General features: G+C 41.7%; 1 protein-coding gene across 5 annotated transcripts in view; it reads right to left on the bottom strand.

Annotated features, from left to right (window-relative positions):
* The window catches only part of zeb2a (zinc finger E-box binding homeobox 2a), a 63,878-nt gene that overhangs the window by 13,000 nt on the left and 36,249 nt on the right, over window positions 1–14,629 (bottom strand). For 4 of the 5 annotated variants that reach the window (XM_055214495.2, XM_055214493.2, XM_055214496.2 and 1 more), the window contains one exon: window positions 1,881–2,099. In XM_055214495.2, the coding sequence (XP_055070470.2) occupies window positions 1,881–2,099 (219 nt within the window). Of the gene's footprint in view, window positions 1–1,880; window positions 2,100–4,581; window positions 5,353–14,629 lie in introns of those variants that run through there. The other variant, XM_055214497.2, reaches the window with a different exon arrangement.

Raw genomic sequence — 14,629 nt, 5'->3', positions numbered from 1 at the left:
TGTAGCATATCACGGTGTGAACATCAACTAAACAAAACACTGTTCAAGCGGATGACACATCCCTGAAGACCCCGTTTAGTTCTGAGACTGTGACAATCTTTGAATTTAAGTGACGCATATGGTTTAGTCATTAGCTGAGACTGATTGCTGGGGGTCGGGGTTTTTCTAGCTTTTTTCAAACCGGGCGACTCGCATGAGTTCTCCCTTCACTTTGTAACTGTCAGCCAGGCCCAGGGAATTGTGGGCCTATTATGTATGTAAATGGCCATCATAATACTAAAAATTTCATTTAAGACTTCTAATGAGTCTTCAGAAGGGCAGGCTCATGTTAAATGATAGCTCCGTGATCCTAATTAAGAGAATTTGTCTTTAAAGCCTCACTAGCTTGGGTCTCCGCTCTGAACTCGATCATTTTTGGCTTTGGGTGAGTGAGTCAAAGAGAAAAAGAGGTGTGGAGACAGTGATGAGACATTGAAGATTAGGTGTAACCTAGTTGATGCTAAAAATAGTAGTGAGCTATGAGTATTTGCCTTTAAAAAAATCCAAACAACTGATAGGTGTTGTCCTATTGTATAAAGCAGCTTTGGTATGATAGTCTAAAAAAAGCAGGTTTAATTTATGGTTTGAGTGAAAGAATGTCCTGAAAAAAATTCTTCCAGGACTGTTCGATTCTATTAACTTCTTGAAAAGAACCCTCACTCTAGCCCAAACCATGAAAAGACATACTTTCACTAAAATGTTTGTTTTTACTAAACCATTTAGAGTATAAGCATATGGTATTATTAGAGAGAAAACACTTAGAGCTTCATTTTCCAGGTTTCAAAATAATTTAAAATTCAAAAAGTTAGAGAGGCTGAAGTACTTATAACATCTTTTTTATTACAAAAAACTTGATAAATATGTGTGTGAAACCTAGAAATGCAATGATCCCAAAGCCACAAGTCTAAAGAAGTTATGTTTCACATTTGAGGTCAATAGGCCCAAAAATAAGGTTCTTGCAAGGGTTTTTGTAGACTAGTGCCTTTTCTAAGTGCCAGTCATCCCCAAAATAAAAGTCTTTTGCTTACATGCATACACTTTCGTTCTTCTTATTATTTATCCTTATGTTGGCGTATAAAATGCAGTTTCCACACCAGGAAATATAACGTCATACAAAGATCATTGAATTCATTATATAATTGGCTACACATTCTGTCTATCATTATTTTCCATGAAGTCATTAAAGGAAGGAACGAGCGAGTCAAAGGACGTCACGATTTTTGACAGCGCTGTTTGGATATTATGTATTATAATCCCGCCTACTTTTAGAAACAAAGTTTGACCGCGGGTTTATGTGTTTAGCGGAAGTTTTTTCGATGTATTAGTCCTCAGATTGTAAATTCTATTCTATAAAAACAGACTGGATTCGACTCGCAATCGTTATATCAACACAAAGGTAAGAAGTCCTGTTTATATTATATCATATGGACTTCTGTCACAAAATACTACATTTGATTCTATACATGATTCTAGAGCATCTGTATCTCAAAACAGAGACCATACACTGATGCTAAACCCGTAGACCTTTTAAACGAAGTATAATAATGTTAATATTATTAATGTTTGTAGACAGTAGGCTTTATAGATTTTGTTAGCAGCGTTGGAAAAACTGACGTCATCCCACCCACGAATTAGTGCGCGTTGAGAGGTTAAGAGATTTGTACTTTATTTCCTGTTACATTATAGTGCTAAATACTAGCTGAATATCATGTTCCCTTCAGAAAACTAATCCAAATTCCTGGTCTAAAAACTGGAAGTTCTATGAAATTGAACTTTGGCTATGTTACTGTACCACAAAACCTCAAACAACTATTTCTCGTATTCTTGGCTCAAACTCTTACCTGATCCATTCAGGTCTGCGTGGCGCCAGACGTGGACCCCGGCCCCATCCTGGCTTTCGTTTTCTTCATCCCCTCGGCAGGAGAGGAGGGCATGGGCTACCCGTGGTGAGGCCTCCAGGCTCGGCACTCCAGCAGGACTGCCTTCACCCTCAGAACCCAGCAGTCTGTCGTCCTCATCGGATCCTGACCCAGCATCCACCACATTTTCATAGCTTAGCACTGAGGACAGAGGACAGTCTATGTGTTATTATTTGGGTTTCTCCATTATCTCAGTATCTATAAGGTTATAGGTCAAACTAGTATGAACATGTTTGTCGTTATTGGGGCATGTTGTCGCATAATATCTTTTTGAGGAACTGTATATTTTTAAAGGTTATTTAATTTTGTGCCTACACAGAAATCAAAGAAGTAATAACCAGTCCCAGGACAATTTAAAACCTTGAGTAGAATCGAAAAACTGCATTTCTATTTTATTATCTCCACAATCTTGATGACCAGAAACAACCATAACAGAGCACATGATGAACTAAAAAATGCATACAAATTGTAAGAGGTGGCAAGGTTATACTAAGCTATGAATCTTACATCATGGGAACAGCAGTTTATTGTTCAGGTTCATTTGAAGTTCTTTCCCTGCCTAATAGAGCAATCTCTGCATGCTCTCCAGCACCTTATCTCTGAGGCAAGCTGCCAAAGCAGTAAAAACTAGTGGGAAGTTACTCTAATGGTCAGATTCAAAAACCTAATTGCTGATTTCAGGACGATTTTCTCCCCCTTCTGAACAGAGTTTTGAAAAACAACAAACTTTCCCTTCCATCCGCGGTCTATTTCCCAGTTCGTTGGCGTCAAATGGGCTCGACTGGGCTGTGGAACGCGCTGTTCCCTCCTCCACACCTTAACTACCCCTAATCTCTCCCTAGGAGCCCATTCACTTAAAGAAATGCCAATGACGTCTTGTTTCGCAGGTTCCCATGCAAAAAAGGCTGAGCGCTTCCCTTCTCCGGCTTTCGCCAGAGGACATGAAGATTAGCCGCACGTATCTGATCATAATATGATCTTTGTCTGCTCCATAAGGCTGCATTTGCTCCTCCGGAACAACTGCGCAACAGGTGCAAATTAAAAGGGGAACCATCTTGGGTACAAGAGATGGTCGAAATGCACTGACCCGGGCTGAATACCAAAGAGTGAGGAGAGGTGGTATGGCAGGGGTGAGGGGCGTGGGACAAAAAGATTTCTAGCTAAGAGGTGTGACCGGCGGGATTATTTAAGGCCGACTTCAGTCCGAGGGTAAAGACCCCCCTTTTCTTGAATGAAAAAGAGAAGGCGAGAAAGAAAGAGCAAAAGAAAGACATAAGGGGAGTGGTTGAAAGCGAGACATGAGAGGCTCATTGTGTGGTCCGGGTATACCTTGGACGTAAAGCAACTTTATCTGGCCTTCGCTTGCTTTCTTGTAGACTCCCTTCCCTTGCTTCTTATTGTTCTCTTTCGCACAAACCTGTTTTCCTCCATAGGAAGCACGTATTACTCTGTGTTGCTATACTCGCGCAGGTACCGTAAGAAACGCAGCCTTGAATTTAAAGCTAAAAAGCTGAAGCCAATCATTCACACTTTCAATGGTGGGAGTGTTCTTAAGAAAAAGAAAGCAGTGGGCTGACTGGGAAAAGAATCAAGAGGATGAATACAGAGGTCAGGGCTGAATATTAATAATAGTGAACTGCTGAGTAGTTTGACTTTGAGCCCACACGAAACACAAAACTCTTTACATCACATTTTTCTGTTCCGGCTGCCGAGACAGTTTTTCAACGGCATATGCTAGCCATCCACATTCCAAATCACATAGCTTGAATACTTGACGGCATGCTTTTAACATTATAGAGAAAGTCAGCATGGTTTGTTTTAAAAGTAGGTTTTAATTTACCTATAATTGCATAGATTCTTGCCCTCTCTCGACACAAATAGAAATAGAAAATGCTGAGGTTTAAAATGATCCTGGGAAAGGAAGAGACCGAATTGGGTTGTGTGTGTGTACAAGTTACAATCTTAACAGTTTGTTTCAAAATTGAGTTAAATTAAAATGATTAATATCAACAGGTTAGTGTGAGGTTTATGTGTAGATGTAAGATATAGTGAACATAATAAATAGTAAATATATGTTTAATAATGGGCATCCTTAAAACAAATAGCATCTGATCACACATTTAGGTTTTGCTTGTGCGCATTGTGTAATAGTACCAAAAAATAAACAAAATTGAAAAAATAAATAAAAGCTGATTGATTTAAAGTTGGTTTTAAACATTTAAACATATTTTGGATCGAATAATCAAATGAACTTTTCCCATATAGACCCGCCTCTTTTCAAAACTATTGGCTGCCATTTTAGTGTGTCATTCCGGCAGCTGTCCTGCCGTATAATTCCTGCAGTGAACGGCCCATTGTGCTCACCCCAGAGACAAAGAGCCCACCTCACTTCTCTCTCTCTCTCTGACTTCTTCCTTTCTCCCCTCCCTTTCTCTCTCACTATGCTGTCTCGTATTCTCGAGCAACCCCACCTATCATTCTGTTATAGCTGTCCTTTGAGAATAAGGCATGATATGTTTTTCATGGTGGTACTGAAACTCAATGTCAGCATGTAGCCAAAATACATTTACAGCAAAACCAATATCAGATTCATCATAAAACATGAGTTAAAAATAGACAATACCTTGTGTCTGTCCAGTCTGAATGAACTACTCTTCTCTCTACTAACTGAGATTCACACATTGTATAGCCTGAAGTTGAATTACGCATGCACATGCACACATGTTCTCCTGAGCGGTTTAGTTGTTTAGACAGGTATGTGTGTGCCTTGTCACAATCTCTTAAAATCCTCTCATCTCCTATGCGGAGTGTGATCCAGGCGCTCGGGGGAAAACTGCAGACACACCTGCACGTCGTCCACTGGAGCCATTTCACTGCATGTACTGATATCAAACGCTTCATATTTTAACACAGGAAAGGCTTCATTTGCAAACCGAACGATCGCATCCATCTGGTCTGAATGATACATCCTGTGCCTCACACCTTTTTAACATTCCCTGTTTACAGGTATTCCTGCTGCTATCCATCTTTTTCTTCCTTTGCTTCTTCCCCTTTCCATATGTTCCTAGCACCCAAAACGGAAAGGTGAGCGTGTATTCCGTGTCCATGTCGGGAATCAGACAGCCTGCCGCAGGTCTTTTCCAGGTGCCTCTCTGCCACGGTAATGAAACCCCGACTGAACAGACGGTGGAAAATAACTGCTCTGTTCTCTCTCTCTCTCTCCTGTGCGGTGCGCATCACCTGAGCGAGTGATGGGGGAGGGGGCGAGTAGGTAAGGCTTTAAATGTTTGAAAGGAGGTCGCTGCCTAGTGGCTATAGTCTGGAAATGGTCCATATAAATCAAATCAGGCACGGAAAGCATCCGGGCCAAACTTTCACCTGCTGCATCACTCAGAGGAAACGTTTACTTCATGCATTTGGCAGATGCATTTATCCCTGTGCGATCTCAAGTTCTTAGGGATAGAACCTGTGACCTTTGCACTGCAACCAGTGCTCTACCATTTGAGCTGCAGGAACAGCACAGAGGTAAAGTATATGCTGAGCCAGCAATCTGATCTTCAGTACAACTAAATCAAGATTCCTAGGCATAATCTGACAGTTAAATGGTTTTCACCTGTTGGACATTGTAAAAAATGACACATCATTTGTTTTTTAATTGCTAATTTTGTACTCTGAACGCCCGTTTTTGCAACGTTAAGAAAACACACTAACATAAAAAATAGAGCTAACACCATGGACCACAAACTCTCAATCTGATTTGATGAGGTTTGAAAATTCACTTCTGTTAAAACATGACAAGACGCGTTTCAACAATGAATCAGTCACTCCCACACAAGGTTGTTGATGTGTCGCAGCTTGTGAAGGCCTTGAACCTGACAGATAGCGTCTGGATTGGGTCTATTTTTCTTGCTCTGTTAGCATGCAGCAAACGTGCTCTTATTTACAATGCGTGTGTGATGGGAGACGAGGCTCTCCGTGTTTGTTTTAAGGCCGGGCAGCCGGAGAGGTCACAGTGGTGCTAGGGGAACAAAGGGCCCAGGAAGAGAGGGGCCGCTTTTGTGCGTCCATGATTCTCAGTGAAAACTCAGCTATGCGTGAACCATGACTGCAAACCTGGAGAGGGTGTGTGTGTATGTGTGTGCACTGTGGTGAGCTTTGTTTTCCTTGTATTTAAGTATTTTAGTACTTGCCAATATTTGTGAGTGTAAAAGCAGAGAGTAAGAGCGTCTATGTGTGTGCGTGTACTTATCTAGCGAGCACCCATCTGTAAAGTGGTGGCGGTGCTCCACGGGCCCTGCCGTGAAGCGGCAACAGTAGCCTGGCCCTAATTGAATTAAACTCTCATTTGTCTACTATAGGACCCAACGCAACAGGCAAGAAGGAGCGAAGGGGAGGAGAGGGAGCGAGAGAAAGAGAGAGATCTCTGAGGCTCGCTCATGCCGCCAGACGGCCCACCTTTCCCCCTTCCTCCCCCACGCAGACCCACCATCTGTGCCCACCCCATGCACATGTTACCCCTCTCTCTCTCGACAACTGTTCTGGGCCTCTACCAGCCTCAGAGTGCCTGTGTGCTGTGTGTGTGTGTGTTTAAGTTCGTAGGGCTGGAGATACACAATGGCTTACTGGGCTACCCCGAGGACGGGAAAACACAGGAGGAGTGGAGAACACAATATGCTGCGCTGAAGAAGATAAAGAAGTCAACCTCTATATCTCAGGCAAACTATCAGTCAGGTTGCATTCTGGGAAAAAAGCAACAACCACAAAAAGCCCAAACCGCCTCAGGGCGAACGAGCTGAAAGGAGACGACACAAATTACACACGCCAACAAAACCTGCAATTTTAGGTTGCCTTTTCTTTTCACGTGCTGCCTTTTGTATCGCGATACTCTGCCATAAAACCGGCAGGTGAGGGCTAAGAAGTGCCGAGCAGAATAATCTGCTGGCTGAGTTCAGAGTCTATCAATTTTTTTGGAAGTTAATATGGGTCAATTAATATGCAAATCTGCCGGCAGATGCTCGGTGGCTCTCAGCGTGCGATTGGCCCGTCGGTCACTAGCTGTTCAAACAGTTTCACGAGCAAAACAACACCAGGTTCCCTCTCCCGACGACTCGACACCTTCCTCTTTTCCCATCCGCCCTTCACTGTTTTGTGTCAAACGGTGGTTTTAGTGCGGTAGAATTCACTCTATTTTAGTAGTAGGAATGCAAATCATTTAACAAACAGCTACCAAATTGCCACGTATTTTACTGTAACAGATATAAAAGCCAGAGTAATCATGTAAATACAGTACAATATCAATTTTCCCCCTAGGCTGTCAAGTTTCCCCTAGGCTGATACAGCACTTCCACTGCTAAAAAATATGACTTCAGCCTCTTGGACTTTTAAATCAAGGCTTATTTGATAAAAAGCAATGATCTTTCCATTATACCGCTTTACTATCAGAAAAAAGGCGAGACTAAAAGGAAACAGCTTGGGTTACACTAAGACTCCTCAGTGGCATTGCCAGAGGTGCTTGTTAGGTTTCTGAAAGCTAACAGGTCCAGATGGAGGAAAAAAATAAGACCTCAAAGGGGGGCTTTAAATGAAGGCTCCAGACCAGGAGACAGGTTGCTAATGAAATATTCATGCAAGGAGTGGCCCTATCTATCCATGCATCCTGCCCACAACCTTCCCACACATCCTTCTTCAACCCTCCACCATTTTATAGTACACTTCATTTGAGATGAAAAAAGAAAACAAGCAACAACAAAAACACTCTTTCACTGGCACCGCAAAGCAGAACTATCCGGACGTTATCGGTCTAAACCCCTCTGAGAATTTTGCGATGCATGGTTAGATTTCCATCCTTAATCTCAAAACTTCTTATTGGCCATTCTTTAGTGTTTCTTGGCAAGTGTTCACAGCATATGTGACCGCTAATTGTACTTTCAAGTGCTGCCTGCCTGTATGGGAAACCATGGGCCTTGTTTTTAACAAATCCGAAAATTCACCAGCACCCATGTGATGATGGGAAAATGAGGTTGCTTGGTTTTGGGCTGGGTGGTAAGTGCTACAATTATAGATAGATAGATACATATGTCATACATTTGATTTGTGGAGAGAGCGAGAGAGACAATGAGTGCGTAAATGAGGTTAATTCAAGCCTTAACAACCTTGCTCTCAGGCCGTGCATTATAGCACCATCACACTTACATCTAGCTAAACTGAATGCGATTGCCAAGCCCAGTGTGTCTCTCCAAATACTGTACGTTGACCTCTATCGCTTGTACGTACTGCTTTACGGGCAAATATGGTTGTCAAACACACACACACACACACTGGATGGTAGCAGTGCACTCCTGTGTTTGGCAGGCCTAGGATCAGCTGGGGTGGCATTAAAGATGCACAAGGTTGCCTGTGAACAACTGTCAGCGCATCTGCTGCGCTGTTCTATAGCCACTCTCTCTCTCTCTTTCTCTCTCTCACTCCATCACTCCCACAACCCCATCAATAACACTCTACTGCAAACAGCTCCTGGCTATCGCTACAAGCGTGCGTGTGCATGCGCGTTGTGTGCTATGTGTGCCAAAACATGAGTGAAAAACACAGATTATTGCCTGCATCCAGTTGTGTGCGCGTCCGTTTGAGTTGTATGTGTGTTAGTCTGCGCTCAACACCTTAATGAAATAAAGAACGTGCGTTAAGTACATGCAAATTCGAATGCGCCTAATCGGGGCAAAATTAATTTAGCCGTTGCTGATTCGAGACATTAATTAATCTGTGTGAGGTGTGGGCCTAATCTGAGGTTGAATTACACCTCCTGTAAGATTAATTAGGACACGATAATAACATACGGTGCTGCCAGTGCAGATTACAGTAAGCCTTAGTCCTTTGACTTGAAAAATAGGGAAAACCTGAATCTGGGGCTGACTCGCCGCTTAAGTGCTTTGTTGACAATTGTGGGTGCTGAATTATCAACTAGCTAACAGTTAGCAGGGATTCGATTGAGGAAGGAATTTAGGTTGCGTGCACAACACACAGTATCACCGAGCTTATTTAATTTTTTAGGATACTTTTAGAGCTGATTTAAATGAATCATTTCACCCCGGAGAAACACTACACTGGAAGTGAAGTCCATTTGTGGCGAGTGCGTGCCTGTGTGCGCCTGCCAACATATGTTTATGGGTGTGTGCAACTGAGGTGCTCGGAGAGCTCATGTGCACGGATCTGTGGTGTGGACTGCAGAGACCACAGCAAAACCTCGCCAATTGCCAGCTGGCAGTGTAGGTGGGAGCCTTTTAAAGAGGTCAGTGTGTATGAGTGAATGGGGACAGTCCACCAATGAGATAGAGCCCCCTTGGTCCAGGACCTTCAATCAGAGCAACTCTTTCTGATGTTAATGAGGAAGTAAAACACATCTGTTCAGCACCTCCTCCCACGCACGCATCCTAACACACATACACACTTGTGTGAGGAGTTTGGTCACCTGAATAGTTTGCCCAGCAGGTAGCACACAAGAGATGAATTCTGGCCTTTATGTGGTTCTTCACTGACCCCTCTGAAAGCTTTTCCATGCCCTTTCCTCATAACTCCCATCAAAGGTCAGTGACCCATGGGGTGCACCAGGGACCTATATTAAGCCCTTCTGTATTGTCAGAATAGAGGCGAGCGTTAAATGAATAAACCAGAATGGCGACAATAGTGCTGATCCGAGAGTTGCATTGTCATATTGATTCACACAAATAAAATAAACACAACTTTTCTCATAGCTTCTTAGCACATTAGTAAAGAAGCAGTTGCAGGTGCAATATCTAATCAATATTTTTAGGTGTTCTTTAACTAAATTTAGTTTAAATATTCAAATATAATACATAAATATATTTCTAACTATTTATAAAATATTGCGCTATTAGTGGAGAACATGCACACGAAATCTCTGGTGCTTTGGGAGGAGGTGCTGGATTAGGAGCACATCAAAGAGTGTGAAAGTGAGATACTTTGATGATGTTTACAGTAACACACCTGGGGTAAAGCAAGGTGCTAATTAGCTCAAGTGGATAATTAAAATGCCGATTACAGGATTCAAAAGGTACTGCAGAGCTTAAAGCTATAGCCTCTCTCTGTTGGGCGCACACACACATGCGCGCGCGCAAGCATACATACAAATAGTCCAGAGGGAAGTCATAAACATCTCTTTGGCTCAGGCGATTATAAGAGAGGCTTAGAGTGGAGAACCAGTAAATATTGAGGGGGCCATTGTTCCCATCACTTCCTCTGTTCGGTGAGGAGGATTCGTCTTTCCCCTTGATGACACCTCCAGGGAGCACACGTGGATCGTATTATCGTCTAAAACGGAAGTCGTATTCATTCTGTCGACTGTGTTAAGGCTCTCAGAAGCCACATCATTCGTAATGCTAAGGACCGCAGGGCTTTCACAGAACAGGAAAGACCCACGTTAACTCATGAGCAGCCAGAGTAAAAACTCTCCTCGCTGCTTTGTTAGGGAATCATCTATGATTTAACGCAGGGAGTGGCAAAGCGTTGGGCTAATAAAGCAAGCCGAGGCCATTTACAAACATGCTGAATTATTGGTGTTAGAGTTACTGTACCCTAGACAGTCACTACAAATGTGTGGGCAGCTCAATGCAGCCTGATTTGTGACCGAATCCCTCTTTATAATGGCCATCACGAGGAGCTTTCTGTATGGTTTGTTACTACCTAAAACAATCGAGTGTGCTTTAAAACATTAATCAGATTATTGCAAATATATGTACTGCAACACATACCAAATTTTTACTTTTGGACATCAATTTAAGCCAAATATAGTGGAATTAAACTCCTAAAGTTACTATGGCAAATAAACACTAAAAGCACTAAACGTGGCTCGCATATAAGATAAATTGACTTTCTCATTTCACACCCCAGTGTTTATTGTTCTTTTTCAATCGCCACAACTCTACTGTATAATTATCCCTATTATGTTCATAAACTTTCAACGCTGGCACTGCTTTTGTTGATTTTAGCTGTACAACCGTGTCTTTAAAATGCAATCCAGCCCAAACCTTTCAGTTAAATATGGCTAGATAAATAAGTCAATAATAGCTAGATCGTTGCATGGTCACCTCAGAAGAAAACTGATTTCTGACCTTCTCCCAGAGTTCCATGGAAACCAGAACTAGACAGTGGCCAAAAATACATGTTTTCTTAAAATACAAAAGCCTGTGAAACTCTCTGTTTTGGGGAGTTTGGACTTCAACAGGTGCCAAGAAAAACCTCCACAGTCTCAAAACCTGTTATTTAAACAAGGGTGAAAGGACTCCAGGTCACATTCTCCCATGGACGGCTCCTTTCAGACCTCTTATAAGACGATTAACTCTTTGATTGCCGTTGAAAAAAAAAACAGTTTAAGACATTAAAACTTCATGAGCAAAAATATCTGAATAGCTTCCCTTTTTTGCTTAACATTTCTCAAGTACAAACTGATAAATAGAACGTGTTTGCACATATTAAACCGCAACTTTCTTTGGTACAGCGAATGTCACCGTGACTTAGTGGCTGACAACTATTGCTGCTTTGTTTGTCACATATTTGCTAGCACGAGCATTTTCTGCCCTTGTGCGGCTCTTATCAGTCATGAGGGGGATAAGGTGTGACCTGGTACGGGTGGCAAGTTCCACTTTCAGAGGTGTGATCACTGGGGCCCAGCAATTGAGCCAGAGGCACTTATAGAAGGAACTTAATCAGCCTTTAGCACCTTGAGATGGGCACTGAGCAGACGTTAACCGAAATGGCAGCTGCACCTCTTTTACACATGCAAAGGACTACAGTTTTTACAGTGATCGTATCATTCTCGAGCTAAAACCTATCTTTGAAGAGTGAACATTTTTGTAGATGTGCATATATGGGTATATGTTTTGGCCAGTTTTTATCATTTGTATAATGTTTCAACATTTATTTCTTGTGATTCCTCGGCATAAACAACCTGGTGAGGTTGAGTCATTGTAGCTTCAGATGAACTTTGCGATAGATTATCACAAAGCATGTGATGCACAGGGCTCTTTTCTCTAAGGACCTCTGTCTGTTTACCAGATATGTTGCGTTACCATGGATCACACAGAAATACACTTTTGACCGAGAGGCCGTGTCATTTGATTGAACTCGACTTCCTCACGACAAAATGAAGAAGGCAATCTACAGCTGATGGCCATTCCAGTTATCATGATTTTAAACCCTGAAAATTGACTTGCTGAATTGCTATTGTACTGGTGAACCAATGGCACGCATTACGTTCATTCAAGTATACTCAGAGGTGTAGTGCAGGGTATACGCAGGTATACGGAGTATACCCACCTCTTTATTTGATGGAATGAGGTATACCCACTTCTACTGGGGGCATAAATTAAGAGTATAACCACTTCTCCAGACACCACTACACCACTGAGTATACTGTGTTGTAAAATGAGGCACAGCTAGATTCACACCATGTATGTGTACTGTATGTGTTAACATACTGTATTTGTACTACTATTAGTGTACATGTATTGCGGTAGGGTTAGTTTAGGTCAACAAAACACATTTGCGTAGAAGGTGGAAAACACCTCACATCATCGAGCCAGCAATGTTGCTGCAACAGGGTGTCGTTTGCCAAAAGAGGGGGGAAAAGAAAGCCATGTAGCTGGTTGTCTCTGATAAGACTCTTACACGTGAAGATATCAACTGCTCTCTCTCTCTCTCTCTCTCTCTCTCTCTCTCTCTCTCTCTCTCTCTCTCTCTCTTCCTCTCTCTCTCTCTCTCTCTGAAATCACCTACATTATGGGGAATAGCTTTAATAAAAAGTGCTTTGTTTGGATTAAAGGTTTAGGGGGGTTAGCATAGAATACATAATTGAATCAGTATTAAATCAATAAAAGTCTATGGGAAGTCTTCACCAGGACAGAACAACAAATATGTGTGAGTTTGTTTTATATAGAATTTAATTTAATACCTTTACACATTTTAAATGACAATAATTTGCAAGAAAATTCAGCGATTTCCTGTTTCTAAAATTAAGTCATTATTTAAACCTGCTAAGCTGCCTTAGAAAAGATGAGCCTCAGTCTAAGAACATACAGTATACCCATGTAAATGTTCAAAACGATAAAGCCATTCTGGCTTTTGCAGCCCGCTAGCCTCTCGGGGGATGCGAGGCCTACTTCCAAAAAGTCTGAATAATTTATTGACCTAGGTGGGAGTGCTCACTGGAAATGTTCAAAACCTATTTGACAAAAGAAAGCAACATGTTTAATTCCTAATGTTTTAGATCAAATCCAAAATATACCCGCTTCGCTTTCTCCCTGCATCATTTAATAATGATTTCACAGACAGATGTAAATTATCATTTTACTATGCTGCTACTTTATAATTTAAGTAGAAATATTCAGGTGCCCCTAAAATACATACAAAAACACGCACACACATGACTTGATCTTTGCCAGGTGCCAAATAATACCTCAAGGCTCCCTGGCCCACACATCTTAATGTGCAGTATGTCAGATTTGCCGAGTTGACCTTTCACCCCTGAGAGACTGACTGCAGGGAACCCTTTGTTTCACATCTAACACAATTCAGACCTTACTATGTATTGTAATCTCTGCCATTGGCTTGCATTGGTCCAGGGCATTGAATTTTTCTCCCTAGTGAAATATTAACTGGTTTGTATGTGATGTAATTTATGCATGCTGGCACAGAAGCATGCCCCGCTGGTCAAGTTCATCGGTAGATCTACATTTCTGAGTACAGACTTAACATCTCAGCATGTTTAAAAAGTTGGGAAATATAAATGGATAGACATTTCTATGATAATATCATCTGGTAGGTTATTTTCTCTGCTTTCCTTTTGATTAGTGTAACCTGAGGGGAGTTTTGTGTGTGTGTGTGCATGTGTGTGTGTTTAATATGCTGCCGTTTCAATGATGCTGTAATGTAAATAAGAAACGATTTTAAAGCAATTAATTTTTCTTATTTCATTGCTGTGGATAGTCCAGTAAGAGCATATCCAGGGAGCAATATAATATCTGAGATTAAATGTGCGGGGCATCTGGGGTTTTCTCACTGAATAGTATTTTATGCAATTATTCGATGATGAATGACGCTACAGATATCACCAGAGCCTCATGCATATTCGTGAAAGCCATAAGATGAAACAATCCAGTATAGCACACATAAAATGCAGTTTGCTTTCTTTTATACCTTTTCATGCATGCAAACGCTTCCAAAAATATATATATTTAACATACCGTATATAACATGCCAACCGATGATGCACAGGTTCCTTTTTTTCCCCTTTAACCGAAACATTGCAATTTTAGCACCATTCATTGTGCCTTTCAACCTATTTGTTCATTTCCTGTGCCGAACTTTTGCAGTAGTGAAACTTTCTAGCTGGCTCATCAGACATCGCCCTGATTGGTTCCCACTCGGCACACACCTCCAATCCAGTAATAACCCGCAGCCTCCCTATATCCAAATTTGACATCTAGCCATGTCTAACCACGACTGCACACTGTGCTATACGTAATTTAAATGGGTCAGTCTTTACATCACCACTGTATATTGTCATCTGATGGTGGTTAACAACCACAACTGAAGACTCGCAGAATATGTGTGTCAGTTCTAAACTGGCATTAAAAAGTGATCTGGCCTATGCTATAATT

The sequence above is a fragment of the Misgurnus anguillicaudatus genome, chromosome 17, assembly GCF_027580225.2.
Source record: "Misgurnus anguillicaudatus chromosome 17, ASM2758022v2, whole genome shotgun sequence".
Taxonomy (NCBI): Eukaryota; Metazoa; Chordata; class Actinopteri; order Cypriniformes; family Cobitidae; genus Misgurnus; species Misgurnus anguillicaudatus.
The sequence above is the reverse complement of the archived record's forward strand: the minus strand, read 5'-3'. Positions and strand labels throughout refer to the sequence as shown.